The sequence below is a fragment of the Pteropus medius genome, unplaced genomic scaffold (assembly GCF_902729225.1).
Source record: "Pteropus medius unplaced genomic scaffold, Ma_sr-lr_union100, whole genome shotgun sequence".
In the NCBI taxonomy this organism is placed as follows: domain Eukaryota; kingdom Metazoa; phylum Chordata; class Mammalia; order Chiroptera; family Pteropodidae; genus Pteropus; species Pteropus medius.
Genome location: NW_024354499.1, coordinates 2,510,754 through 2,536,973, shown reverse-complemented (window position 1 = coordinate 2,536,973; position 26,220 = coordinate 2,510,754). Strand labels below are relative to the sequence as shown.

General features: G+C 39.1%; 1 protein-coding gene and 2 pseudogenes across 21 annotated transcripts in view; 2 read left to right on the top strand and 1 right to left on the bottom strand.

Moving 5' to 3' along the window:
- The window catches only part of AAK1 (AP2 associated kinase 1), a 146,919-nt gene that overhangs the window by 73,488 nt on the left and 47,211 nt on the right, over window positions 1-26,220 (top strand). For 20 of the 21 annotated variants that reach the window (XM_039852569.1, XM_039852573.1, XM_039852570.1 and 17 more), the window contains exons 4-10: window positions 8,079-8,187; window positions 9,674-9,816; window positions 20,039-20,160; window positions 21,561-21,642; window positions 22,153-22,285; window positions 25,006-25,109; window positions 26,049-26,128. In XM_039852569.1, coding sequence (XP_039708503.1) covers window positions 8,079-8,187; window positions 9,674-9,816; window positions 20,039-20,160; window positions 21,561-21,642; window positions 22,153-22,285; window positions 25,006-25,109; window positions 26,049-26,128 — 773 coding nt within the window. Of the gene's footprint in view, window positions 1-2,107; window positions 2,206-8,078; window positions 8,188-9,673; window positions 9,817-20,038; window positions 20,161-21,560; window positions 21,643-22,152; window positions 22,286-25,005; window positions 25,110-26,048; window positions 26,129-26,220 lie in introns of those variants that run through there. The other variant, XM_039852581.1, reaches the window with a different exon arrangement.
- LOC120594646 (uncharacterized) lies at window positions 11,859-11,976 on the bottom strand (annotated as a pseudogene).
- On the top strand, window positions 12,347-12,465 carry LOC120594734 (uncharacterized; annotated as a pseudogene).

Genomic DNA, 26,220 nt, shown 5'->3' with positions numbered 1-26,220 from the left:
ACTTGCTTGCTTGCTTATTTATTTATTTAATCTATTTGCTATCTTTTGTTCATACTGGGTAATTGCTATTGTTTTATCTTTCAGTTCACTGATTCTTTTCTCTGTTCCTCCCATTCTGCTGTTAGCCTATTGACCAAGTTTTTTGCTTTGGTTATTTTATTTTTCAGTTCTAAACTTAACATTTGGTTCTTTGGGTTTTCTGTTTCTTAGATGAAACTTCCTATTTCTTTGCTGAGGCCTTCTGTTTGTTCATTTGCTTCAAGCATGTTTGTAATTGCTGGTTTAAGCATTTTTATATCGTAACTGCTTTAAAACCATAGCTTGATAATTGTATCATCCCTGTCATCTCAGTATTGGCATCTACTGATTTTTTTTTTTTTAATTTAGTTTTAAGATCTTCCTAGTTCTTCTATTTGAACTGGTTTCTGCTCTGGCAGAGGATCAATGAGGGTATGGGCGATGTCCCCTCGTTACTACTAGGTAGGGATAGAAGTTCAGGTTTCCCACTGGCCTCTTTTGACACCCTAGGAGTGCTCCTTATTACTACTGAGAATGGGGTGGAAGGTCCAGTTCTCCAATAGGCTTCTACTGATACTTCCTTGTTGAGAAGGTAGGATTGCCTTATTATTGCTTGTCATGTGGTGTCCACTGATACCATAGGGGTGAGAAATGACCTTGTTAGGGTTTGGTGGTTATGAAAGTCCTAACTTTCCACTTGTCCTCCTCTGACCCCATCCCAGTGGAGAGAAGAAAGAGCACCTCTTTACCACTTACAGAGATGAAGGTCCTGACTCCCTACTCAGTCTTCTCTAACATTACCCACCTCGGTGGGTGGTTTGGGGTGATTTGTTATAACCTTATGAGAATGGAAGTCTAGGTTCCCCACTTGGCCTTTGATGATGTGGCTGGGGGAGGGGCTGCAGTTTTCTTCTGTGGTTTTCGACTGATGTAGAAGGGTTAGTATCTACAAGTTTCTGTCTTACTAGGTTGCCATGATCCTGGGTTTGGCTAGAGAGAGCAGACTTTTGTTGGGGCTTTGTTGTCTGTTCTGATTGGTGTTTCAGCTTCCCGGCTTCTGTAGTTTCCTGCCTGAGATACAGGAAACAAAAAGAAAACTCAGGCAACTCACCACCATGTCATTCCTTGAGTCTCAAAACTCCTAGCCAGTCTGCTTTCTTCTACCCACATTTCAGACTCTTCTTATGTTTGTTTTACTTATAATGTTCAAAGTATTTAGTTGTACCTAGCTGGAGAAGTTGGGGAAAGTATATGTACTCCATCTTCCAGGAAGCAGAATTCTTCAGTTTATGCCTAAAAGGCATAAAACAAATACTTTACATCATTTAGTAAGGTTTTAGAAGGGAGCAGAGATAAGAGCATGTATTCAACTTAGTTTTTTTAAAAAATTCCTGCTATTTTTAATCAAAGTCCTATGTGATGTTTTTAACTACCCTAGATTCAGACTTCTGTCAAATAGAGGCCGTAACCCCAGCCCTACCTCTCTCAGAGATTGTAAGAATTATGTACATGTACATAATACATATTATTTGACTTTTCCTTAAAAAAAAAAAAGAAAAAAAACCATGAGAGGGTGAGAAAGAGGGAGGGAAGGAGAGAGAGGAGCAGTGTTCCCTACAGGGAATGAGGAATGAAGTAGAAAATAATTGTCTACTATTTCTTGCTCTTTGAATGTTACAAATAAATATATAATTTATTTGTAAAAACTAAATTAAATTTTAAGCTGTTTTATAGTCACTTGGATGAATGAGCAAGAATCAAAGTGCCTTCAGGTTGAGTAAGAACAGGCCATGTCATATTAACATCATGTCCTTTTTTGGAGAGGTTTTTGGACTGGGAGCTCAGGGAAGTACAGTAATACCCAGTGTCTGTGGATTGTGTCGTTTGAGCAAGGACACTCATCAAAGATCTGTGAGCAAGATGGAGAGTCTAGGTTGGATGCTAAGTGTAACTGCTACTATTTGTATTAATCTGGAGGAAACTATCTAAGAAAAAAGCACTATAGTTTACCATTAGCTTTGTGTTATTTTACATGAAACAAATAAAGAAATAGAAGACACACTTATCAATTATGTACCTAATATAAAAGTGGAAGATATAACAACTACAATGGATAATAGAAGCAGGATCTAAAATAATCCTTACAAAATCAGCAATGGACTGATTCTGATGAGATGAAATAACAAGGTAAGGTCATATACTTAGATTTTTATTTTATTTTAATCAGATTTGTAAGCACAGTTCTGGAAGGCAGAGATTAAAAACAGCGTGAGTGGAAATTTAAGTATCTTAGTGGTCAAGTAACTTGATATGAATTTATAGTATGATATGGCTGTCAAAAGAAAAAAGAATGTAATTTTTAGTTACATTAATAGAATTATTAGAAGGTAATAGTGCTGGTCTACTCTGCATGAGTCAGACCAGGCCTGGAGCATTTCATTCATATCCTGGGGCCATTCTTTTAAAAAGGATATAGACAAAGCAAAGCATTTAAATGTAGGAGCAGTCAAAATGGTGATGTGACTAAAAACTGTATCAAAGAAAGTGGATATGTTTAACCTAGAGAAGAAAAAACTTAGAGTCTAAATAAAAATATTTCAATTGTTTAGAAAGTGAAAAAATACTCTAGATTGTTCTTTTTGCTCTGAAGAGGACAATCTATAATCAGGAAGTAGAAATTTCCAGCTGGATGTAAGGAAGAGCTGATCAACAGTGATGATGGCTGTCTGCAGATGGGCTGATGGCCCAAGGAAATGACATTTTTCTAAGAAAATTGCTTGTCAAAAGGCTGTAGCAGGGCTTCAGATATGGACTCCCTGGTTGCTCTAGATCAGTGCTACTCAAAGAAAGGATCTTGCTTTCTTTTTCCCTTGTGTTTGTTTTATTTTTCTCCCCAGCTTGTCATATTACTTTTCTTTGTAAATTGAGGCAAAATTCACCCTTTTAAATGTAATTAAGTGATTTTTAGTATATTCACAAAATCATTCACCCTTCACCATTTATCTAATTCCAGAATATTTTTTTCCATCACCCCAAAAGGAAACCTCTTAGCAGTCACTCCCCATTCCCCCATGCCCCAGTCTCTGGCAGCCATTAATCTACTTTCTGTTGCCTATTCTGGACATTTCTTATAAATGGGCTCATACAATATGTGGCTTCATGTGCCTAACTTCTTTCACTTAGCATAATGTTTTCAAGGTTTACCTATGTGGTCATTTGTTTCAGTACTTTATTCATTTTCATGGTTGCATAAAATTCCTTTGTATGGGTATACCACATATTTTAATCCTGAGGGACATTCAGATTGTTGCCACTTTTTGGCTATTATGAATAATGCTGCAATGGACATTTATGTACAAGTTTTTGTGGACATAATGTTTCATTTCTCTTGAGTATATTCATAGTTTAAATTGCTAAGTCATGTGGCAACTCTGCTTTTTGAGAAAATTCCAAACTCTTTCATAGAAGCTGTACTATTTTACATTCCTAACATCAATGTATGAAGGTTCCAATCTCTTATCTTTGTTGATATTTTTTATTGTTTCCATTTTTCATTATAGCCATCCTAGTGGTTTTGATCTGCATTTTGATTGTAGCCATCTCATTATGGTTTTGATTTGCATTTTCTTAATGATTAATGGTGTTGAGCATCCAACATCATGAAATATTTGCACATGTTTTCTTTGAGGCGTTTTTAGATTTTTGGTCCATTTCGAGTTAATTTTTGTATATGTTGTCAGGTAGGGATCCAACTTCATTCTTTTGCCTGTAGATTTCCAGTTGTCCCCACATCATTTTTTGAAAAGACTATTCTTTTCTCCACTGAATTGTCTAGGCACCCTTATCAGAAATCAGTTGTCTATATAAATGTATGGGTTCTACTCAAAGGATCTTGTGCCACAATGTAAATCAATGAACTACTTCTCTCACAGTTAAAGCTTCACTAGGAAAAGAAGTCAACTTAGCGACTTGATTGATTTATTTTCTGGAACAAGCTCTATATTTTCTTGTAGTCTAGTAACAGCTTACTAAGCAGCAAATGTTTATGGACCACATTTTCAGTAGCATTGCTCAGGAGCATCCCAGACTCTATGTCAGAGCCACTGGATTAGAATCTGTTTTTAAACAGAATCCCTAGGTTCATATGTATATTAACGTTTCACCACACTGTTCTACAATCAGATTCTAAATGACTTTAAAGATCTATTCTGTAAGTACAGGATTAACTAATGAGTAAGACTTAGGAAAGGGAGAGTAAATGTGAGTGTAGGCAGGAGACTGTCAGGGGCTTCTTAAGTAGCAGAAACCCACTAGGACCCTAGATAACTTGACCTTTAACAAAACTCCAGGGCCAACCCAGATCTCAGAGCACTTCTTTTCCTCCTGCACTGGACTTGATAGTTTTTGTTTGACTGTGAATAACTCCTTGAAAAGAGTTGTAAAGGAAATTTAGAGTTATAGAGAAAAAAGGGGGAAGGATAGTAAGGCAGAAGACTTTTACAAAGCAACTTTGGGAATGATAAACTAGTTCCAGGCCTCGGAACTGCTTTTCTTCATCTTTAAATTAAGAAGAACCTGACATTTGTTTGAAAGGGTCTTTGGAACCATAGTGTGATTCTAGAAGTTGGCAGCAATAGTGCTGAGTCATAAAATCCAAAAACATTGAATATTTGAATGAAGGGTCAAAACAGGTTAATATTCCTGTTTGAAAACTTATACACAAATGCAAGCATGATGAAAATCAGGAATTTGCAGGTATCGTGCTGACATTGCTAAGAAGGATGGCCTGAGGAAATGATGTACAGGGAAACTAGTTATATGCAATATTCATTTTTACCATTTTGAGGTGAGCGATATTATTGATATGCTATTTAGAATGCTATCTTCTTTGTTTTCTTGTGCATAAGTATAAAGGTTTTTAGAGATGTACTTAGGACTTGATTCCTCCTTAGAAGGCCTTAAGATGCTTAAGTAGGAATTTTCCTGCTGTAGGAATCTTGAAGCTAGAGAGATGGAATACTGCTCTGTGCTACAAGCATCATTAACTGAGACCCCAGATAAACTTGAAATTTGCAATCTATAGGATCTTGGTTGAAGGTTTGATTATGAAATGGTAGCTTTTGTGCGTGTTTGTGAAAAGTTTTTCAGTACCTCAAGCAGTTAAATATGAAAGTTAACAAGCTAACTGTAAACCACTTTAAATATCTATTTAATAAAGTAGGTCTTTTAATAACATGTTTGTCATGTTTAATGTTAATTTAAAAATAAAGTTTAAAATGACAACACAATCTCTTTAGACTTTTCACTGTTTAAATCATGTGATATAAACTGTTCTGATCTATAGTTTCACTGAACATTCTCCTCCCTGCTAAAACTTAAGTTTTGACTTATACTCACCATGTAGACTTTTATACTAATACTCCAAATGCTAGTTATAGCCAAGGGCATCAAAGTATCTTTTCCACATCCTGCCTTTTCTGAACAAACAGGTGGTAACTCAGGTGCCTCCCATATGGGTTCCATCCCATACCTTTACGTCCAATCTGTTCGATAAGCATGGGCCTGGTTGTTTAACTAAAACCAGGGAAAGCTGGGCCATCATCCTCTGGCCTGTCGCTGCTGAGAACTGATGCCACTGTACTGTAAATGCAAGTCAGTCTCAATTTGCAGGAAGATTTTCTCTTGATTTTTTCTACATTTCACAGCCATTCAAACAGGTCTTCTCCATCAGTTATAAACCAGTGATGTTATACTCTAAAATCTGAGATGTTGCTGCATCATCAAGTCGTTAAAAGTAGTAATCTCCCTTCGAAGAGGTGAGCTTTTCTGCATAGATACATCTCAGGATCTTTGCAGAAGACAAAATGATCAGGAATTTGAGCTTGAATTCACCAGCAAATATATTGGCAAACTGTTCTAAGATGCCATATGCAGATGTTAATGACCCATTTGGGGTCTTCTAATAGCTCTTGACCACCTCTCGGCTCTACCATATGCTTTTTTTTTTCTTCTAGGTTCTCTAGTATTATTCTTGGGGTGAGACAAGCTCGAGGCAACATTGCTAATTCTCTTTCAAAAAGTTAAACAAAGATTAGTCTTCTGTTCTTCCTTGTGGGCATTTGGAGGCCATGACCTTCTGCTCCATTTTGGTTTCAAAGAACTTCTTTCTAGTTCTTCCTACTTCCAGGACTGTGTAAATGGAAACAAGTTACAGAAGAGTTGATAATAAGACTGAAAAGCAGAGGGAATGAGAGTCCTCTAAAACATGAGCCCTGAAATCACTTTCTGTGATTGGAGGACTTGGAACTCTAGAGACTGCTTTTGTGCCTCAGTACCTCCCTAGTCTGTTATATCCAAAGCAGTTGTTCTAAGCCTTTTATTTCTCTCACCAAACTTCTTTCTCATTCATTTACACTTGAAGATGATTTTTCTCTCTACCAAAAACAGAGTGGTAAATCTGAACTCACTCAAATTCCCCCTTTTCCTACCCTTAAACCAATATGCATATCCATTCTTATTATAGGAAGGAAATGTCTTTCTAAGACCAGACCCTTTAACAGTGCCCCGAGTCCCCACCTCTTCTGTCTACAGGACTTTGTTCCATCAATTATCTTCAGCCTCTCCTGTTATCTTCTCCTGACCCCTTCTTCCACTGTCCAGTGCTTAATTCTTTCCCATACTAAAAATTCTTTCTTTTAGTGCTGCTCCTCTCTTAAAAACAAACTGTTCGGAAAGAGTAATCTGTACTTGTTAGCTGTACATAGTTAACTTATATTCTTTGCAAGTCCAATTCCATTCTCACCTTTATTCTGTCCCTTCTCTGAAACTGGTCTTGCATGATCTCCAGTGACTTCCCCATTGCCAGTTGCAGTGGTCACGTTTTTACCTTTGGTCTACCTTTCTTGAGACAATAGTCATTCTTAATCCTTCACTCAGAGGAAAGTTCTAATGAATGTTAACTTTGATGCTCAGGGTTCAGTTGTGTTCATTTGGTAATGTGAGGCTCCCTCTTGTTTCAGTGGATTTCAGAGTAAAACAGATTTTATTTCTTACTTCAAACAGTGGAATCTCCAGTTGGTATGGTGGTAGTTACTATTCTGTGGTCCAAACTGCCAAATCTGTGTGGTGACTCCTATAGAATGACACATTCTCCCCACACTTCCTCCCACTTTTTCTTAAACAAAAGTAAAATAATTTATTAAAACTAGTTAAAAAAATAAAGCCTTACTTTGTATTTGTGCAAAAATCCTATTACCCAGCTAGCTCATTTTTTGCTCACTAATGACCTTGGAATTTTGAACATTATCATTATGAAGATCTGCCTCTATGGATGTTGAAATAACTACGCCAGGGTATGAGGCAACTTCAGTGCCTCGCTGGGTCCTGACACAAAATTAATTCCACAAGCGACCCTGAGAGACCATATGCAGTTCCAACCAGAAAGCTGGAAACTTGACCCATCTTATTTATATCCCAGCTGGTTGCCTTGAAAGGCTTAATTACAAGCAAAATACTTAGGTCTGGATGACATTGTAGTCCCTTCAAAACTGTATAAAGCAATTATTCTGTTCCTATATTTCCTAAAGGGAGAAAAACAGTATGAACAGTTTAAAAGCCTCATTGAATTCACTTGAGTCTCTGTGACCAGGAAAAACTATCAGTTTCACTTTTCCGTATTAAACATTCACATATTTAAATAGTTCATACTCTCTCTTCTTAGATCCTCTGCAGTATTTCTGGAGGTGGGAGTCTTTGCTTTCTGGTTTACATGCAGCACTAATACAGTGAGCAAGTAGGCACCCTATGTTCATTTGGTTCTAGCATTTTAATTCAAGAGAGTGCTGTGGTTTACTAGGGTTGCGGAATTGCTATTGAAGATCTGGCCATGAATCTCAGAGGCCACTGGAAATCTGCTCTTGACACTGTTCCTTAGTCTTACTTCTCATCACTCTTAGAGTTGTCTGTGTACCTAAATTATCTGTGCTGACAGAACTGACTGGCTCATTCTGTCTCTGTCGGTGTCTGTAGCTGAAGATATATTTTTCAACTCTTCTTTACAGAGGGACCTGTCAGGACACAAGAACATCGTGGGTTACATTGACTCCAGTATCAACAATGTGAGTAGCGGTGATGTATGGGAAGTGCTCATTCTGATGGACTTCTGTAGAGGTAAGTATTCGAACCCTATCCTAAGTTCTCAATTCACTAGCATTTTGATTGTCAAGGGCATGGTGGTCATTTCAGTTAATTTACACTGAGCCCTAATGTATGTTGTTCTGGTTTTAAAGACTGGAAAATTGAGAGACTAAAATATAGAGCCTGCTGTTGCCTCTTTGTCATTCTTATAACGGCAAGGATCAGTGGCAAAACAATTCAAAGTGCTGAATAATACAAAATTCCATTTTTTTTTAGCTTTAGGAAGGTTTGATGCTTGTATATGAATGAGAATGTGTGAGAATGAGAATGAATGTGTTCTTTGTGGTGCTTTAAAAAAATGGTGAAGGCACATAATAAAGACCTAACTCCAGATGGACTAAAGAAACAATTTAGCTTCCCCACTCCCTCACTCGTGTGTTCTCTTCTCCACCCACATCGCCATCCTTGTGTTATGGGGTAAAAGAATCTTTTTTGTCTAATGGAAATGACCCTCTTCTCCTCACTTGAGAGCTATAATTGCCAGTAAGGCTACATTCAAAACATACTGCTCTTAAGAGTGGAGTTAAGTAGTTAAAAGCATGGAGTTTCAAGCAGTATTTATCTTGGAAATCCAGACTGTAGCATTAGTTTAGTCAGAGTTGACTGCATTTCATATAGCCATTGTTTGGAGGTTTGACTTTTTTGGCCTCGACAGCTGCCACTTACAAGCTTGGGTCACTGTCTCACTGTTTTGCAGTAACCCTTAACTTCCACTAACATTTTTGGTACCTTTAAAGATTCTGTCCATAAATTAAATATGTTGCTTATCTCAAAAATGTGATGTTAACCAATAATTTCAGCCTTTACTGTAATAGCTGTTAACCTGATTTTATAAAATACTGCCAAATTTGAACTTGACGATTTGTTTCCTCCTGCCCATTTCTTTTTGGACAGTAAAATGTTTAGAGATGAGGCAATAGGAACATCCAAGGATCTGAGGCCATCAGTCTTTTAGTCCTGGGGATTAAATGTTGGTATAACATTTCTACAGGTCAGGCAAGTAGTGAAGCCAGAGAGACCAGGCTGTTCCTAAAGGATAGACTATAAAGCTGTCTTTTTCCTTCTCCCAGTGTCTACTATGCAGTTGGATTCTTACTAAAAGATACAGCAAGTTGAACCTGTGGCCTTGTCCCATACACAGCAGGGACAGTGTAACCAGACAACTATAGCAGGACCATGTGGTCAGTTCTACAACTGATCTTGAAGACATAATGAGGGCAGCTCACGTCTAGAGTGCTTTATAATTAAGGAAACTATTTTTGATACATTAGAGGAAGCCCTGGATTTTAAGAAAACAAATCCCAGGCTGGGAATCAAGACACCTGGGTTTTAGTCCTGGCTCAGTGTTTAGCTCTGTTCCCTTCATCCAGGTTGCTGCTGTGTGGACAGCCATTCATCTGTTGGGTAAGTGAAGAGTCTGAATGTTTATAACCTCCCCTTTGCTCTGCACCCCTCTCAGGAGGCCAGGTGGTCAACCTGATGAACCAACGCCTGCAAACCGGTTTTACAGAGAATGAAGTGCTCCAGATATTTTGTGACACCTGTGAAGCTGTTGCCCGCCTCCATCAGTGCAAAACTCCTATTATCCACCGTGACCTAAAGGTAACAGACCACACTGTTTCATTAAATGTGTTCTTAAAAGTGTTTTCTTTCTGTCTCAGCGATGAGGTGGGCACTATGGGGATGCAGGAGAAGTTTGGTCCTAAATTCCAAGCTTACATTCTGCTTGGGGAGAGAAAATACAAAGGAAAAAAAGAAGTAACAGTACAGTATAGGTATCAATTTTATGATTGAAGTAGCCTTCAGAAATTCTTTATAATCATCAAATCCCTGAACGTGTTTTGTTTTGTTTTTTCTGATATATTTTCAAATTCACTTTTCCAGGATCCTGAAAAGTAATATGCTAATTGAAGCATGAATGCTTGATCTTTAAACTCTATTTCATATTTTGCAAAATTCATTAATTATTTTGAATATTTGTTGCACTAATTACCATCTCTTTGCACTGGGCCTTTCATAATGTAGTCACTTGACAATGTTTGTCGAATGGAATTGGCACCCGACTAGGATTCGCTAGCATTTATGGAGCATCGACTGGGTGCCATGTACTCTGCTAGACACTTTGTGTACAGTCTCCCTTTGGAGGGAGGCATTCTTCCTTACATTCTGTAATTGAAGAAACTCAGGAGCAGAGGGGTTACGTTACTTGCCTAAGGTCATATAACTAGGAAGGAGCAATACCAGAATTTGAATCCAACTCTTCTGATTCTAAATTACAGTTTCTTTTCGTTATACGTATGTTTTGAGAAATATGCTTCATGGCTAATAACTTGCATTAGTGTCCCCTGGTGTGTTTGTTAAGTATAGTCTGCTGGGTTCCACTCCAAATCTATTGGGCTGTAATTTTCGTGGTGGTGTCAGGGAGGCTCAGGAATTTATATCTTAATAAGCCACCCCCAAGTGGTTTTTGTATATTCTAAAGTTTGAGAATCACAGCAGCATACTGGCATTTCTGGTTGGTTTTGTTTTATTTTTTTATTTTTTAGCCATTAAAAAAAATTGATATGATTCACATACCATAAAGTCACCCTTTTAAAGAGTATGATTCATTGGCTTTTAGTATATTTACAAGGCTGTGCAACCATCACGAATATCGAATTCCAGAACATTTCATTCTCCCCAAAAGAAACCCTGTGTCTGGTAGCGATCACTCTTCAGGCCCTCTCACCCCAGCCCCGGGCAACCACTAATCAATCTACTTTCTATTGCCTGTTCCGGACATTTCCTGTAAACGGGCTCATACAATATATGACCTCTTGCCTCTGACTTCTTTTACCTAGAATGTTTTCAAGGTTCATCTATGTTCTAGCATTCCTTATAGCAGAATATTCCATTGTGTGGCTATACCACATTTTGTTTATCCATTCATCAGTTGATGGACATTTAAGTTGTTTCTACTTTGGCTGTTATGAATAAAGCTACTATGAATACCCATCTGCTAGTTTTTATGTGGGCATATGTTTTCAGTTCTTTTGAGTGTATATACCTAGGTGTGGAATTGCTGGGTCATATGGTAACTACGTTCACCTTTTTGACAAATTGCCAAACTGTTTTCCAAAGTGGCTGCTCCATTTTATATGCAGTAATCAATATACAAGGATTCCAGTTTCTCCACATCTTCATAAACAATTGTTATTGTCTTTTTTTTTTTAATCCATCCCTAGTGGGTGCGAAGTGGTACATACATACTGGCATTTCTGTACTAAAGCAGTAGGCTTTCAGGAAGGTAGGTACATACCTCCAGAAGCCTTAGACATCCTTCTCCAGTGTTCCTCTGTCCACAGTCAGTCTTTTTTCTGAGTAAAAAAAAGGAGAATACATCCCCGTTAATGTTATGAGCCTAGCAAAGTACAAGTACATAATTCTGTGGAAGGTGGTACAGATACAATAATGTGGCCCTAACTCTCAAGACGTTTAAAGTACTGGAGAAAGGACTTATAAATGAAATTTTTAGACTTGAAAGAGAAATAAATGAAATACAAAACTTTATTTATTTATTTTTTAGGTGAGGCAGCCCTTGGTTGATCTCACAGATTGCAAGGACCTTGTCAGCTTACAATCCCTTATTTTTTAATTTATTTTTACGCCTACAGCACAGATCTTCCTAGGTGGCCTCCCATCCAAGTACTAACCAGGCCTGACTCTGCTTAGGTTCCGAGATCAGACGGGATCGGGCTTGTTCAGGGTAGCATGGCCGTAGACTAAAACTTTATAAAACAGAGTGATGAATAGATGAAAATCAACTGGCTTAATGTATGATCAGATAGCGAAATCAGGTAGTAGTAGTTAGAATCTTCTGGAAAAGTGAGATTTCGAAGGACTAGTGTGACGTGCGTGGTTGCAGAGAGGATGAGGACATTTCAGGCAGAGAGCAAAGCCTAGAGAAGGGAACAACAGGGTATTTGAGGATAAGGTGGGATGTAAGGCCCCAGTGTGTGGCAGGTTGCAAATCAGAGTAGAGTGACTGCTGGCCACTGCTCTGAGTATGTATTGACATTTTTTTCAGCTGTTGCCTTTAACAGTGAGTGAAATTTTGGGGCCTATTAGCATATATTTCAAAATAAACAAACAAGTCTATGGCCATGTTACCCTGAACAAGCCCGATCCCATCTGATCTCGGAACCTAAGCAGAGTCAGGCCTGGTTAGTACTTGAATGGGAGACCACCTAGGAAGACCAGGTGCTGTAGGTGTAAAAAATAAATAAAAAAATAAGGGATTGTAAGCTGACAAGGTCCTTGCAATCTGTGAGGTCAACCAGGGGTTCCCTTGCCTAAAAAAATATAAACAAACAAATAAACAAACAAATAAAATAAACAAACAGTGGTACTAACATTTTAGGAATTGATCTCTCTCCCTGCTGTCTTGGAGAAAGGTTTGTGAGGGGCAAAGGAATAGGGAGAAGCATGGCTGGGCAGCACCAGCACTGGTCTGTGAGTGTGGGCACTACTTCTGTGAATTACTTCTGTGAACTGTATGAGTTCTGGCCTCTCTGGAGCCCCATTCTCCCCCCATGTCATATGGGGTTTAATTTCATATTGGAACTCTGATTCTCTAGCACTCATAGTGTGATTTGTACCCACAGAATCGTAAGCACTATGAGAGATGAGCATGCAGTGTTGTTCATATTGCCGGATGCAAAGGATACTTCAGTCCCTGTGTTCTTCTCCTCCTGTAACCAAATTCTCCCTTGACCTCGGTGACAGTGTGTTCTCCCTGGCTCCTCCTCAGGCTCTTTGGTTGCTCTAATTTACTTAGCCTCAGAGCCTCGGTTTCCTCATCTGTGAAGTGGAGATAATAGTGCCAGGTTTGTTAGGCTTGTGGGAGGGTTAAATGAGAGTGTGCATGTCACTGTCCAGGCACATCCCTGGCACAGTAAGTCCTGAGAGGGCACAGAGGTGAGAGCAAAGGGAGGAGGCAGAGAGAGCCTTACAGCATTCTTTAGAGCAGGGTTCCCCAACCCCCGGGGCCATGGACCAGTACTGGTCTGTGGCCTATTAGGAACCTGGCCGCACGGCAGGAGATGAGCAGCAGACCAGTGAGTGAAGTTTCATCTGTATTTGCAGCCACTCCCCAGCGCTAGCATCACCACCTTAGCTCCACCTCAGTTCATCAGGCATTCGATTCTCATAGGAGCACCAGTCCCTGGGGCCAAAAAAGGTTGGGGACCACTGCTTTACAGAGTGCTGTTCTCATGTTCTTAAACAAAATCTTCCATTATTTTTAAGTTTGTAAACATTTATTGGATGAAATGAGGCAAAATGATAATCATGTCATACCCATAAATAATACCTACCCAGTTTACACATTCACATCATATTAATGCCCTGTGGTGTTCACAGTGCTGCTGTGAGGTGTGGATAAGTGTCTCCCAGTGATAGGAACCTGAGGTACAGAGCCCAGTTCTTCCCTGGGGACACAGAGAAGGCCAGTGCTTGGGCCCAGGCAGCAGGAGTCCCAGACCCTTCCTTCACTGCACTGAGCCTGTGAGATGTCTCAGCAGAGGAATGTGGAGCAAACTGGATCAGAGGGTGAGGGCGTGGCATGAGCAAGAGGCCAGCTGTGTCCTGTTCCCAGCCTGCCCTCATGCCTCTGTTACTGAGAGGTGGCACTGCACTGGGAGCACTGTATTGGCTCTGTCCTTCTGTTTTAATTGATTTTGAAGACTCTTAGTTATGCCGCCAGGTATCCGGTAGTGGTTCCCTCCCTCCTCTACTTTGAAAGTAAAGAATGTAAATGGGCCCCTGGGAGGAGGCCTCAGTTGTGATTGTCTAGAGGAGTCCTGTCGCAGTTGATTTTAGTTAACTCCTGGATGTTTTGATTGAAGCCTTCCACAACTGCCCAAATTGTACACTTGGTGCTTTTGTTAGCATGGTAGATTTTGTTGGTTCCTACCGCTATGTGCACAATGAGCAGTCACATTTGCCTGCTGTACCACGAACTTCCTAAGGTATGAGTGAGTGAAATGTCCCCACATATCTCCTGTTTGCCCTGGCCGTGTCATTGTATCACATAGCCTGGGCCACTCCGAGCCCTGTGTCACTGGAAGAACCAGCCACCACAGTCTTAGTGGTAGCCAGAGCCAAGAAGTTCTTTATTCTGTTATCCAGAGAAAGTTCTGGTTGCTGGTCTCTTGGTTGCTTCTCTGTAAGCAGCTTTTCTACTGGGTGAGGAGGCACCACTGTGAATAAAAGTGAGACATGGGAAGAGTACAAGCCAAGCCAGCTGTGGACCCCCTTGTTGAGCCAGTGCCGCCCTGTGTGGGGTCTCTTGCTGCTTGCAGAACTGAGACAAACCCCTCTTGCCCAGCCTGCCACCTTTGTGGTCCTCCTTTCAGTCCTGGTCCTCAGGCAGCTTGTGCTCTAAAACTGACAGTAACGAAGGTGCTGTCCTTTATAGTGGTCTTTCCTCAAATACATTCACATTTTAATTTTTTCTCCCATTAAAAATTTTTATTTCTCTGAGGAAGGATAAGAGATTATTATTACAGATCATGGAGTCACAGACTGGGAAGGTCACCTAAGCCAGCTCTCTCCTTTGACCAGTGAGGTGACCTCTGTCCAGAAAGGCGGTGACCTGTACAGCTGATCAAACCAGAACAAAGGCTAAGGCTTTTACTCCCATTTTGGTTTTTTATTTGTTTGATTTTGTTGTATTGTACCATGTTGTTTGTTCTAGCACTTAAGAAAGGGCACGAAGGTTAAGACTTAATAAGTACATAGAAATTGAAAAAGTCATGAATATCTCTTTTGTCAGAAAAGAGATTTTGATCTAATAAAGTACAATAAGATGAAGATTCTTGTCCTATTTTTGGAATCAGGTTTGAAAACTTGCATTTACCTAATCCTCCAGAATTTCCAATGGTAATAAATTCTGCGACTGAAACGCCCGAATGCCATATCTGTTTGAAATAATGTCAAAATGAAGAAGTCAGTAGGAGGTGGCTTTCTAGACCCTTTAGCTAAAGCTGTAAGCTGAATTTGGGAGGGACAACTTGAATGACACTCTTAAGCCAATAGGTTGGGAAGTAAGGTCAGCAATATTAACTTTTAAAGAGCTGAAAGATCTGAGGACTGTAAGCAATGGTAACCAGTGTTAGGCTTATATCCTAAAAGGGACGTTGCCAAAAACAGTCACCATGCAAGTTATCTGAGGTTTTCAGAAGAAGGTGTCTGAATATCCAGTTGGTTCTCCACCTCCATAATCTCATTTAATCCCTCTTGGCCCTAGTCTAGATCTGGCCCTAGTCACCTCACACCTGGATGACTGCACCTGTCCTCATTTTCTCCTTTCTTTTTCTCCCTCATCTGTCACCTGCTAACCTTCCTAAAATACCTCTTCTCATCTGCTACTGACTGTTGAAAATGTGGAGTGGCTCCCTCGTAGCCTTCTTTAATTTGCCCTCTTTCTCTGGTTGTCTCCCCTCCTGCTCTCTTCTCTTTCTCCAGTCTGAACTGTCCATGTTCTTTAACTGCATAATGCACATTAGTGCAGTGGGTATGGGATCACACCCGTAGAACAAGGACAGTCAGGCAGCCCCAGCCCAACTCCTGCCTTACCAGTCTTGTGGCCTCAGGCACCTTAAATAACTTAACTCCGTTTCCTCATTCGTTAAGTGGGGACAATAAAGCTGTGTAAGAATTTCATGAAATACTATAGGTAAAAAGTGCATGGGGCAGCATCTAGCACGTAGTAAATGCTATTCGTTGCTGATACCGTTGTTTTTGTGATCACTCCTGCCACTGTGCTTTTGTTCCTATTACCAGTTTCACTTATCTAAGGCCTTTACGGCCCATTTCGCCCTAGTCATAAATGTGCTAGCCCATATTATGTCAAGTGCCATGTTTTTTGTTTTCTTTGCAGTACCAGTGCCCAGCACAGTGCTGTTCCAGCCACAGAGGCCTGCCTCTGTGCCTCAAACACCTCAAGCATGCTCCCAGCTCAGCACCTTTGTGCTGGCTGTTTTCTGCTTAGAAGGCACCTCCCCACAGTGGTGCATGGCTGCTCCTGTCTTCATTCCAGTCTGTTCCCCTCATCAGAGTGACTTTCCCCGACTGTGCTATTTACAATGGCATCCTTTTTACTTTACATATATTTAACTGCTGGGTTCTTTTTCTTAAGGTTTATCACTACCGGTCAATTTTACTTATTTTCTTATTATCCTCAACTGGACGGTAAGCTCAATGAAAAGATAAGCTTTAATTTGTTGACAGCCTTATTCTCAGAACCTAGAAAAGTACTTGATATATAGTAGGAGTTCGAATGTGTTTCTTTAAGAAATGAATAATGATAACAGATTACATTTAATAGGGAGATTGACAGTTTGCTTTCATGTACATTCGCTGACTTGCTTCATAACAACAATGATAGAAATATTATCAGTTTTACTCTACAGATGAGAAACAAGCCCAGAGAACTTTGAAGATTTGTCTAAGGTCAAACATCTAAAATAGTCCCTGAGGTCTTCTGAACCCCAAGGCCACCGTGGTTGCCACATACCACACTCTATTTTAATGTTTGGTTGATGATGGTGGTGCTGATGATGGGAGGCAGTAGTCAGCTTGAGCATGGAGATTTTCACAGGTGTTACAAGTCATAGGGACAGACTAAGGTTACAGAGCATGTAGCAAGCACTAAGGCAGCTCCTGCCAAGCAATTTCACTTTTGTAATCTCATTCGATCCTCCCAACAAACTCACAAAGTAGCCAGAGCAGGAATTATTGTTTTTACCTGCATTTGATATTGAAAAAGCTTTTCCCCAATTGATATTGCTAACCCTCTTGTCTACTTTTGTACACACCCTTGATGTTTAACTGGTTTTCCTTAAATATAGTTTTATACAATGTTATCTTTGTGTGAGAGAGGGAGAAAGCTGAGGTGGGGACCAGGTTGGATGTAGTGTACCTTTTGAGTGCTGCCACTGTGGAATTAACCAGAAATACCAACCTAGTTTTTAAGGTGAGGAAAAAAATCCCCAATGTGCCTTATCTTTATCTGTCCTTTGTCTACTTAGTTCTCCTCCTTCCCATGAATTTGGTCTCTAGAACTACCTTGTTTAGTGTCTTGATGTGAGTTAACTTTTCAGTTTTCTAGATCATACATTCCAGCATTAAAAGTATAGAAACCGATCTGGGAAGGAACTGCATATGTACAATAGAAGTGTAGTTTCACATGAGCCCCGTAAGATGCATAAGGCCAGGAAGGAAAATTGTTGCTGAATGATGCCGTATAAGGGATCTGGGGGTCCCTCTGTGTGTAAAATACTGGACTGGGTATAATTATAGACCGCGGTTGGTAAGCTTTTTTGTAGAGGGCCAGATAGTAAAATTTTAGGCTTGTTGGCATACAGTCTGTCTTAACTGTTCAACTCTGCTGTTAGAATTTGAAAGCAGCCAGAAACTAAAGGATAGGAAATGGCTTGGTTTGGCCTGAAGGGCTTACTTTGTTAGCCTCTCCTAGAGACCGCAGATTCTGTAGATTTTGTAGGATAGCCATGGAAGTTTTTGCTGAGGCGTTAGGACTCGGGCAAAGATTTGAAGAATGGCCGGGATTTGACTAGTGGAATGTGAGCAATTGAATAAAAGGACAAATTAGGCAATGTAGGGAATGCTTAGGAAACTTTGAGCAAATCAGCCTGGCCAGTATTTAGACACTTGGTTCCTCATTGACTAGATTCCTATTATAGGGGCATGTCTGAACCTAAGGAATGAAGGTAGCCCTGTCCTTAAGTTGCTATCCACTATATAGGGTGAGTATAGTCATCTCCTCTACAAGGGTTGGAGGATGAGGACAGGGGCCTTGAGTAATTGCTCTCCTTCTAACCTGCTTTCTGCCTGTCCCTCATAGAGTTAGATTGCCGAGATTCACTTCCTGGCTTAATCACTGTGAGCCTTACTTTCCCATCTGTAAAATGGGGACATTATCATATTGTTATTATGAGGATTGAAATAATTCATGTAAAGTGCCGATATAGTAGTACTCATAATAGTAAAAGCTCAGTAATGATAGCTATTGTTTTTATAACCTCTAAATTAGATTGGAAATATTAGTGTTGCTTTGTTGGAATTACTTTAGATTCTTAAAGTGAGTAAATGTTCAGGATGGCTTGACCGTTTAATTTTGTGTAACTAGATTAAACTAATGAGCTTTATAAAAAGCTGTAGATGATGGACATATTTGCCTGCTGCAGCCTCATCTCTGGGGAATGAGTTTCCCCTAAGAATTGTTAGCAACAAGAGCATATCCACACCAATTGATGGCCATAGTTCACACTGCCTGTGTGGCTAAAAAATCTCAAGGTCAGAATTCTAGATTAAAGTGATTACAGGTTATTAGTGCCCCAGATGCACGAGCATATCCTCTCTGGAACAACAATAGACTTTACACTCAGGCCTCAAAGGCTTTCCACAGATAAATTCTAAGGAACACGAGTTAACAACAATGACAATACCCCTTACAACACTACCATGGGTGAGACTCAGTGGAATAAGAAACAACTATAGAATCAGTTTGCAGCAAAAACTTTAGGTATTGGATTTGCACAAACTATAAAATATTTTATAATATATAATATTTTTATAAGAATTAAAGTTTAGAAACAAGTATAGAAACAAGAGACTCATAATTGACTAGATATTTTTAAAAGAAGTGGTAGCAATAGTAAGGACTGGGTATTTTTAATTTTATTCCAGTCAACATTTTCTGTGTCAAACACTACATTAGGCAATGGTAGAGAAGACTGCAGGTACCTGTGCTTATCCTTAAGGTGCTTACAGTCTACTCTTGCCTTTGGAAGGCTGAAGACAAAAACAACAATGGAGACTGCAGACTTATTGGTCTAAGAAGATTTTTTGGCTGTCATTTTACTGCCCACACATAGCCAGGTCTGTCCTATGAACATACTAGTCAGCTCAATGTACCTATACCAAAAATTAATCAATACATCTTGAGTACAGTAGTGCTTGCCGTTTTAGAGTTGTTATTTCATTGGCAGAGCCTTTGATACCAGGGATTTTTCTAGGTTCTGGTCTTTGTAAGCTCCCTTCTACCCCACACTCCTAACTCACTGCCCAAAGAATTCATCTATAAAAAGACAAAGATAATACATCAACAGGAAAAGTATACATTTGCCTACAGACCTTTAATCACTTTGAGAAGTGACTAAAATACAGCAAATATGTACTAATTCTGGAAACTCTAATCTCTTGTAGTAAAGAAATTAATGTACGTATTTATAAGGCCCAAGTGAAATAATTGATATCGGGAAGAACAGAGTACTGAAGGAACACAGGGAAGGAGTGGCGTTTGTCTGAGTGGGGGTCTGAGAAAGGTTTCAAAGAAAAGATGGCATTTAAACTGGAATTTGAAAGAGGAGAAGGATTTTGATAGTTGAGTAAAGAGGTGTGTATCATAGAGAGCATTCTAGACTGAAAGAAGAGCATGAGAGAAAAAAATACAGAGGCTTGAAAGTATGAGGACTTTTTCTGCAGAGGTGAGAAATGTGGCTAGAAATCTAAAAAAATGGGACTCTTGCTTCCCCATTTTGGAGTTGCCTCTTTTTGCCACCTTCGCTCTCATTTTCCCCCATTATTGTTCATCTTGTTTTGTTCCAAGGGGGGTGACCCCTGTTGAAATACTTGGAGAATAACTTAATTGTGCACATTAATGGGATCATCAGAGATATTTTATTTATGCGAATGAGAACGAAAATTTCACACACATTAATAAACGATATCTTGGAATGGATGATGGGGCGATGTTTTTCAGGTTGAAAATATCCTCTTGCATGACCGAGGCCACTACGTCCTGTGTGACTTTGGAAGCGCCACCAACAAATTCCAGAATCCACAAACTGAAGGAGTCAATGCAGTAGAAGATGAGATTAAGAAGTAAGCTTTTCTTCCTTTCTTGGAGTTTTTTCCATTATTAGATTAGCAACTTTCCTTTCAGCTTATGGGTTAGAATGTCAGAAAGGGAAGACAATAGTGCCAGTCAGTCACTCCTCTTCTCAGAGTGTCGTGTTGGCAGTTGGGTTATTTGACTTTAAGTGGAGGATGTAGAGGGCAGTCACAGTCATTGATGAGTTGAGTAAAATGAAGGACTCTCATAGCCCTTATCAATGGGCCTGTGGTCATCGTACATAGATATTTTGATTTATGTCACATAGCCCTTAAAAAGCTGAGTAGTATAAACACCATAAACATACTGTGATGTTTGTAAATGGGATCACAACAACTGTAACATTATTAGTCATTTGGATGCGCTTTTTACTGAACCCTAAATTGCTGCGTATTCCTGCCTTCTCATAAGGAGCTCGCCTGCAGTATAGTGGAATTAGTGGTGAGTAAGGTTATTGATGTCTCTACAGATATTGAATCACTGACTTCCACAAGGAAAAGCTTCTTTAGATAATGTGACTCCAGTAAGAACCTGACCTATTTTCCCCTGTTATCCAGTGTTGAATTTTTCACAGGCAACAGCACTCAGTATTACTATTAATAAATCAGCAGTCTAGTGTGCCTACTCATATCGTGATCCTCTTTCTCCTTTCCTGCATTACCCCTGGCAACCAATCCTGGAGCTGGCCTCTTGCTGTATAATTTTGTCCAAGGCCCTAACGGACACCTGAACTTTCTGGGCTCTAGAGACTCAAGAAGCACAAGTCACATGCTTGGTAACACCAAGACACTCACTTTGAAAATGAGCTCATATTCTTCTTTTCTTGAGCCAGAGATAAGAGGAAAACTGTCGTTTCAGCCTTATTTTATCAGTGAAGATCCATCCACCTCCCACCCTAGCCAGGGCCCATTTTCTGCCGTTCTCCAGGGTGTTACAGCCAGTATTAATCTCTGTGTCAAGCCACATTAGATGAGATTACTATTTTTAAAAACATATCAGCAAAATATAGTATCAGACAACAAGGATATACAGGAAGAGATTTCGTTATTTGAGGACCCAAGAAAAGTTGCTTTTAGAGTTTATTTAATGCCATAGTGTCTGGGTCCCCACATACTCTTAGATTAGGACTGCTGCTAGAGGGCCACAGGTATATACCAAGGACAGCTTTTCATTTTATCACAATTACTATTTCATGCTCTCTTCTGCAGATTGCTCCCAGGGAGCTAACTCTCTTTCTCTCATATGTATGTATGTATGTATGTATGTATGTATGTATGTATGTATGTATGTATGCATGTATGTGTGTGTGTGTATGTATGTATTTCTGCTACTCCTGGTTTTAAATTATATTATTGACATATTTAACAAAAAATGAATCTCTCGATTGTAGATACACAACGCTGTCCTATCGAGCACCAGAAATGGTCAACCTGTACAGTGGCAAAATCATCACTACGAAGGCAGACATTTGGGTAGGTGTCAACTAACCTATCCACATCTTAGATATCAGCAGTCTCGACTGCAGACTCCCAAGTTTAATCCAGGCAGTGCCATAGCAAGTGTGGCCACTGTACCATATCTTTGTCTACTTATCCCTCGGGGTTATTCTTAACTCAGGAGTGATCAGCCTCTGCTTCTTGAAGCATGTCAAAGAAAATTACTTTAGAGCTCTGTGAAAATTATTTAGGCGACCTGCCCATTGTTTAACTGGTTGTCACATATATGTTACTAGTTCTTAGAGCAAAACAGCTGAAATAACTTGTTCTTTATTGGAGCACAACTTGGCAATGATGGTAGAAGTAATGTAACTAAGCAGCTTAATAGTAACGTTGGGTTTTGAATTCAAATTACTAATAGGTGAATAGTACATAGTTTTTATATCTGCTAGTAAATGTGGATGGTGCCTGAATCTCTCAGTAGACCTATTCACGGTTATGGTAAATAAACCACTGGTAGCATTCTACTTTCTTTATTTTTTTTAGGCTCTTGGATGTTTATTATATAAATTATGCTACTTCACTTTGCCATTTGGGGAGAGTCAGGTGGCAATTTGTGATGGAAACTTCACAATTCCTGATAACTCTCGATATTCCCAAGACATGCACTGCTTAATTAGTAAGTATTTCAAGTTTCTAGTTTCATATTTTTATCTCTTAAGTCTAGGAATGAATTTGAGATAAAGGGATTAGATCCTAGAAGTGGTGGGTTGGACGCAAAGGTTAAAAAATCAGGTGATACCATTTGGTCACTCAAAGATAATATAACAATGTCTAATGAGAATGATGGGGATTTTTTTTGGTTAGAAATATTAACTGTTTTACACCTGAGCCAGCCACCTGAGCAGAAATCCTGACTATACTTTGAACAGTACAGTATTGCTCTGTTCTCTTGCAGTCTATATGAAAGCTCTGGAACCAAAGGAGTCCAGCTGACTCATATCAAATGATAAGAAATTTATCTTTGCAAAACCGGAAGCAACTCAAATTAAAATGATTGCAATACATTGACTGGAGTGAATACATAATTAAGACTATATAACTATGAAACTAGGTTTTTCCTCTCATTTAGGTTAATCTCTGGATTTTGATAACAAGCATTTAAACTCCACACTTTGTTTAAAATGTTTTTTTTTTCAATTCCCTACTCCTTTGCATCATCATAGCAAGCATATGTGCTAATGTTCAGTAACCAGATGGTACAATAAGTAATCTTTGCATAAGACCCTGTACTAAAATGCTGAAGAAACAGAGATTTTTTTAAAAATAATCTTTTTATATCAGTCAAGATATGTGGCATCTAAATTTTAACCATTATGGATTATAAATCCTAAGCAACTGAGTTGGGGTCCTGGGTGGGGATGTGAGAGAAAATAGAAGCCAATGTAGGGCAGAGCATCTGATATTTGTTGAGGGCCTACTTGTACCTCATTTCATTTTTAAAACACTATATAGTAAATGTAATTATTCCCATTACAAAAATGAGGAAACTGAAGCTAAGAAAGTATAAGTAACTTAACCAAGTTAATATAGTTACAGCTTTTTAGTGACTACCCATTCCATTGTGCCAATTATATCAACCAACCTCTTTCATTTATTAATAAAAAAGGGAAGGGGATATTTAAAGGAATGGAATGTGGCATTTAATGGTCGTTGAGTTGTTTTCAGAGGTAAAGCATTATATCTATGCTAGAATTGCAAATGAGATTGAAAGGAAATATGGGAAGATGGCCAAATTTGATGCTAGAATGATTGGAATTTGGGTAATAAATTTTTTCTTTTTAACATTTGTGCAGAAAATTCATATTAAGAAAAACAACTCTTTATGAATGTCTGTAACATGACATCTTTCCTAAATTCCAATCTATTTCAGTTTACAAACTATTTGAAAATTCTTCTGTCACCCTAAACTCACAGGTCTAAAATTAAATTTATCGTCACCCACCCCACTACCACCCCCTTTTACTCCCAGTTTAAAGTTTCCCTCTCCTCTTCAATTTCTCTCAGTGGTGTCACCATTAGAGTCTGGATAACCGAAATTTAAGGTTTTCTTTAGATTTGCCTAGCAAGAGGAAGGAAAGAGAATTTCTTAGATATCATTTGTTCTTTCTTTGGCATTTCCCATTTTCATTACATTCTCTCTATTTTCATCATTATCACGATAGGATGTATAGACTGTCAGCTCATGCCTGTACTGGTGGATTGGCCATAGCCTCTCCCCTCTCTCTTCAGTCTATCCAAAACACCTTCACCATAAGATTCATCTTCTAAAATGCCACCCTGTCATGTCCTGATTGAGTAAACGTCATGGCTACAGTAGGCCCAGATTCTTAGTATGGCATTTAAGATCCTTCATATTCTGATTCCATCCCACCCACCCAGCCTTATTTCCCTGTAGTCTCTGACAAAGATACCTCTGCCCTGGCCTTCTGGCTCCTCTGTTTCCTGTAACAAGGCATTCTTTTGCCTTTCTCCAAGTCCATCTTTGCTCAGACTGATCTCTTACATAGAATGTCTTTTTCTCAGCTTTCCTCTGACTAACTAAATTCTTTTCTGCCTTTAAAGACCAGCTCAAGTCCTCCCTCTTCTGCAAGGCCTTCATCACAAGACTGCAGCCTCATCATTTTTTTCTGAACTTAGCATCTAAACCATTCATTTGATATCTTGAGCAATAAGTCGCCTTGCATTGTTGTTTGTATATATACGTATGTGTTTGCATGTCTTCTTAAAGATATTTTCTGGAGGCTTTTTCCAGCTTCAGACAGGGCAGCTGCAGACAGACAAATGATCTATAGATCATGGTAAACATGGAGATGTATTTTTTATTTCGTGATTTCTTTTAGATTGGAGACCAGCTCATATCTCCAACAAAAGAATAATAAATAAATTCATAAAACTTGAGTTTTGATTATAATTATCAAGAATGACCGTTTGTTTAGCAAAATCATATGAACTTAGGAGGCCATAAGCAAGACCATGTAACTTCCTAGGGACCAAAATACAAAGTTGGTAATTTTTATATTGAGAGTTTGAATCCCTGTTGTGCAAGACACAGAGTGCAAATGAACTTCAGATATCTTTGTTGCAATTCAAAAATTTTTCTTATTTTTTTGTGGATATTAAGAATTTTAGAAAAGTGAGAACTTCCCTTTCTGAGTGGAGGAAAAGGGCTATATTGTACTATCTGACTTTTATAGAAATAAGAGAAATAAAAATTTTGTAGAAATAAAAGTAAAAATTTAAAAACAACAAAATATTGGTAGTAGAGAAATTAAGCTTCCTAGCTAATGTACTAAGTGTTAGGATATTACTAAATAAGTTCACATATGTTTGCTTTAGGGTATATGTTGGAACCAGACCCTGACAAAAGGCCGGATATTTACCAGGTCTCCTACTTCTCATTTAAACTACTCAAGAAAGAATGCCCAATTCCAAATGTACAGGTATGTGAAAGGTGCTTTTTTAGGGAAAGTAAACATCATTGAATTGTCGTTTAGAATTCCCAGGGTGTTAATCAGCTTTTTAAATCAATGTAGATGTATCTCTCGCTTTATCTGGCAGAGGGCATTCAAGCAGAACTAATTATGAAGCAGTTGCTATAAAGAGAATCCAATTTTCCCATAGAATTTCTGTGGGAAATAAAACTGAGGGAATTACACTGGGGAAAAAAAAAAAACAAAACCCTAGGGATGGAGTTGAGCGCTTCCAGTGAAGATTGACCAAACTAATGTCTTGTCAATTTTCACAGTTCACAGAGAGCCACATGCTTATTGTATTTATCTAGAGGTGGCAGGCTGCTTTCTTGAGACTTGTCCCCACGCCTAGTGGAACAGAAGCCCCTTGTCTCTTTTCTCCTTCTTGTGGCAGAGCTTTCTCGGTTTTGCTTCTGCCATTGGCCATCTATAACTCACATTCCTTTTCTCCTGCCGTCCCCACACACATCAGGCCATAGGAATGTTTTCCTAAGCTCTACACTCACTGTTTTCAGAGTACAGTTCTTGCAAACTCCCTTTTTACAGTCTTGGCATATGGTATGATCCAACTCCCTTGACTATTTTACTAATGGATGCCACCATAAATAAAATTTAAGGTGAAATTGTCTTGCTTGTTTCTCCAATAATGAACTTCTGATGGCTAATAGCTAACACTCCACTTTCACTCCCACATCTGGATCAGAGTTAGGAATCATTCAGATGGAGCTCAGAATATTGACTTTATTACTAATAAGATCGAGTCAGAGAAAGTAGCTTGACCAGTCAGACTCTCTTATATTAGAGCCACATGCCTGAGCAGTGAGCACCTCATTCCTTAGAGACAGGCTCTTTCTCATCAAAGAAATCTGTGATGTCCTTTTTAAAAAAAATTTCCTTTCAATTCTATAGAACTCTCCCATTCCTGCAAAGCTTCCTGAACCAGTGAAAGCCAGTGAAGCAGCTGCAAAGAAGACCCAGCCAAAGGCCAGGTAAGAAATGCCTTAGTGAGCATGTACTTGGTTGCCTCTGTAGCAGGGAAGGGTGCCTTATATTTCTTGATTCTTCTACCACCATGACCAGA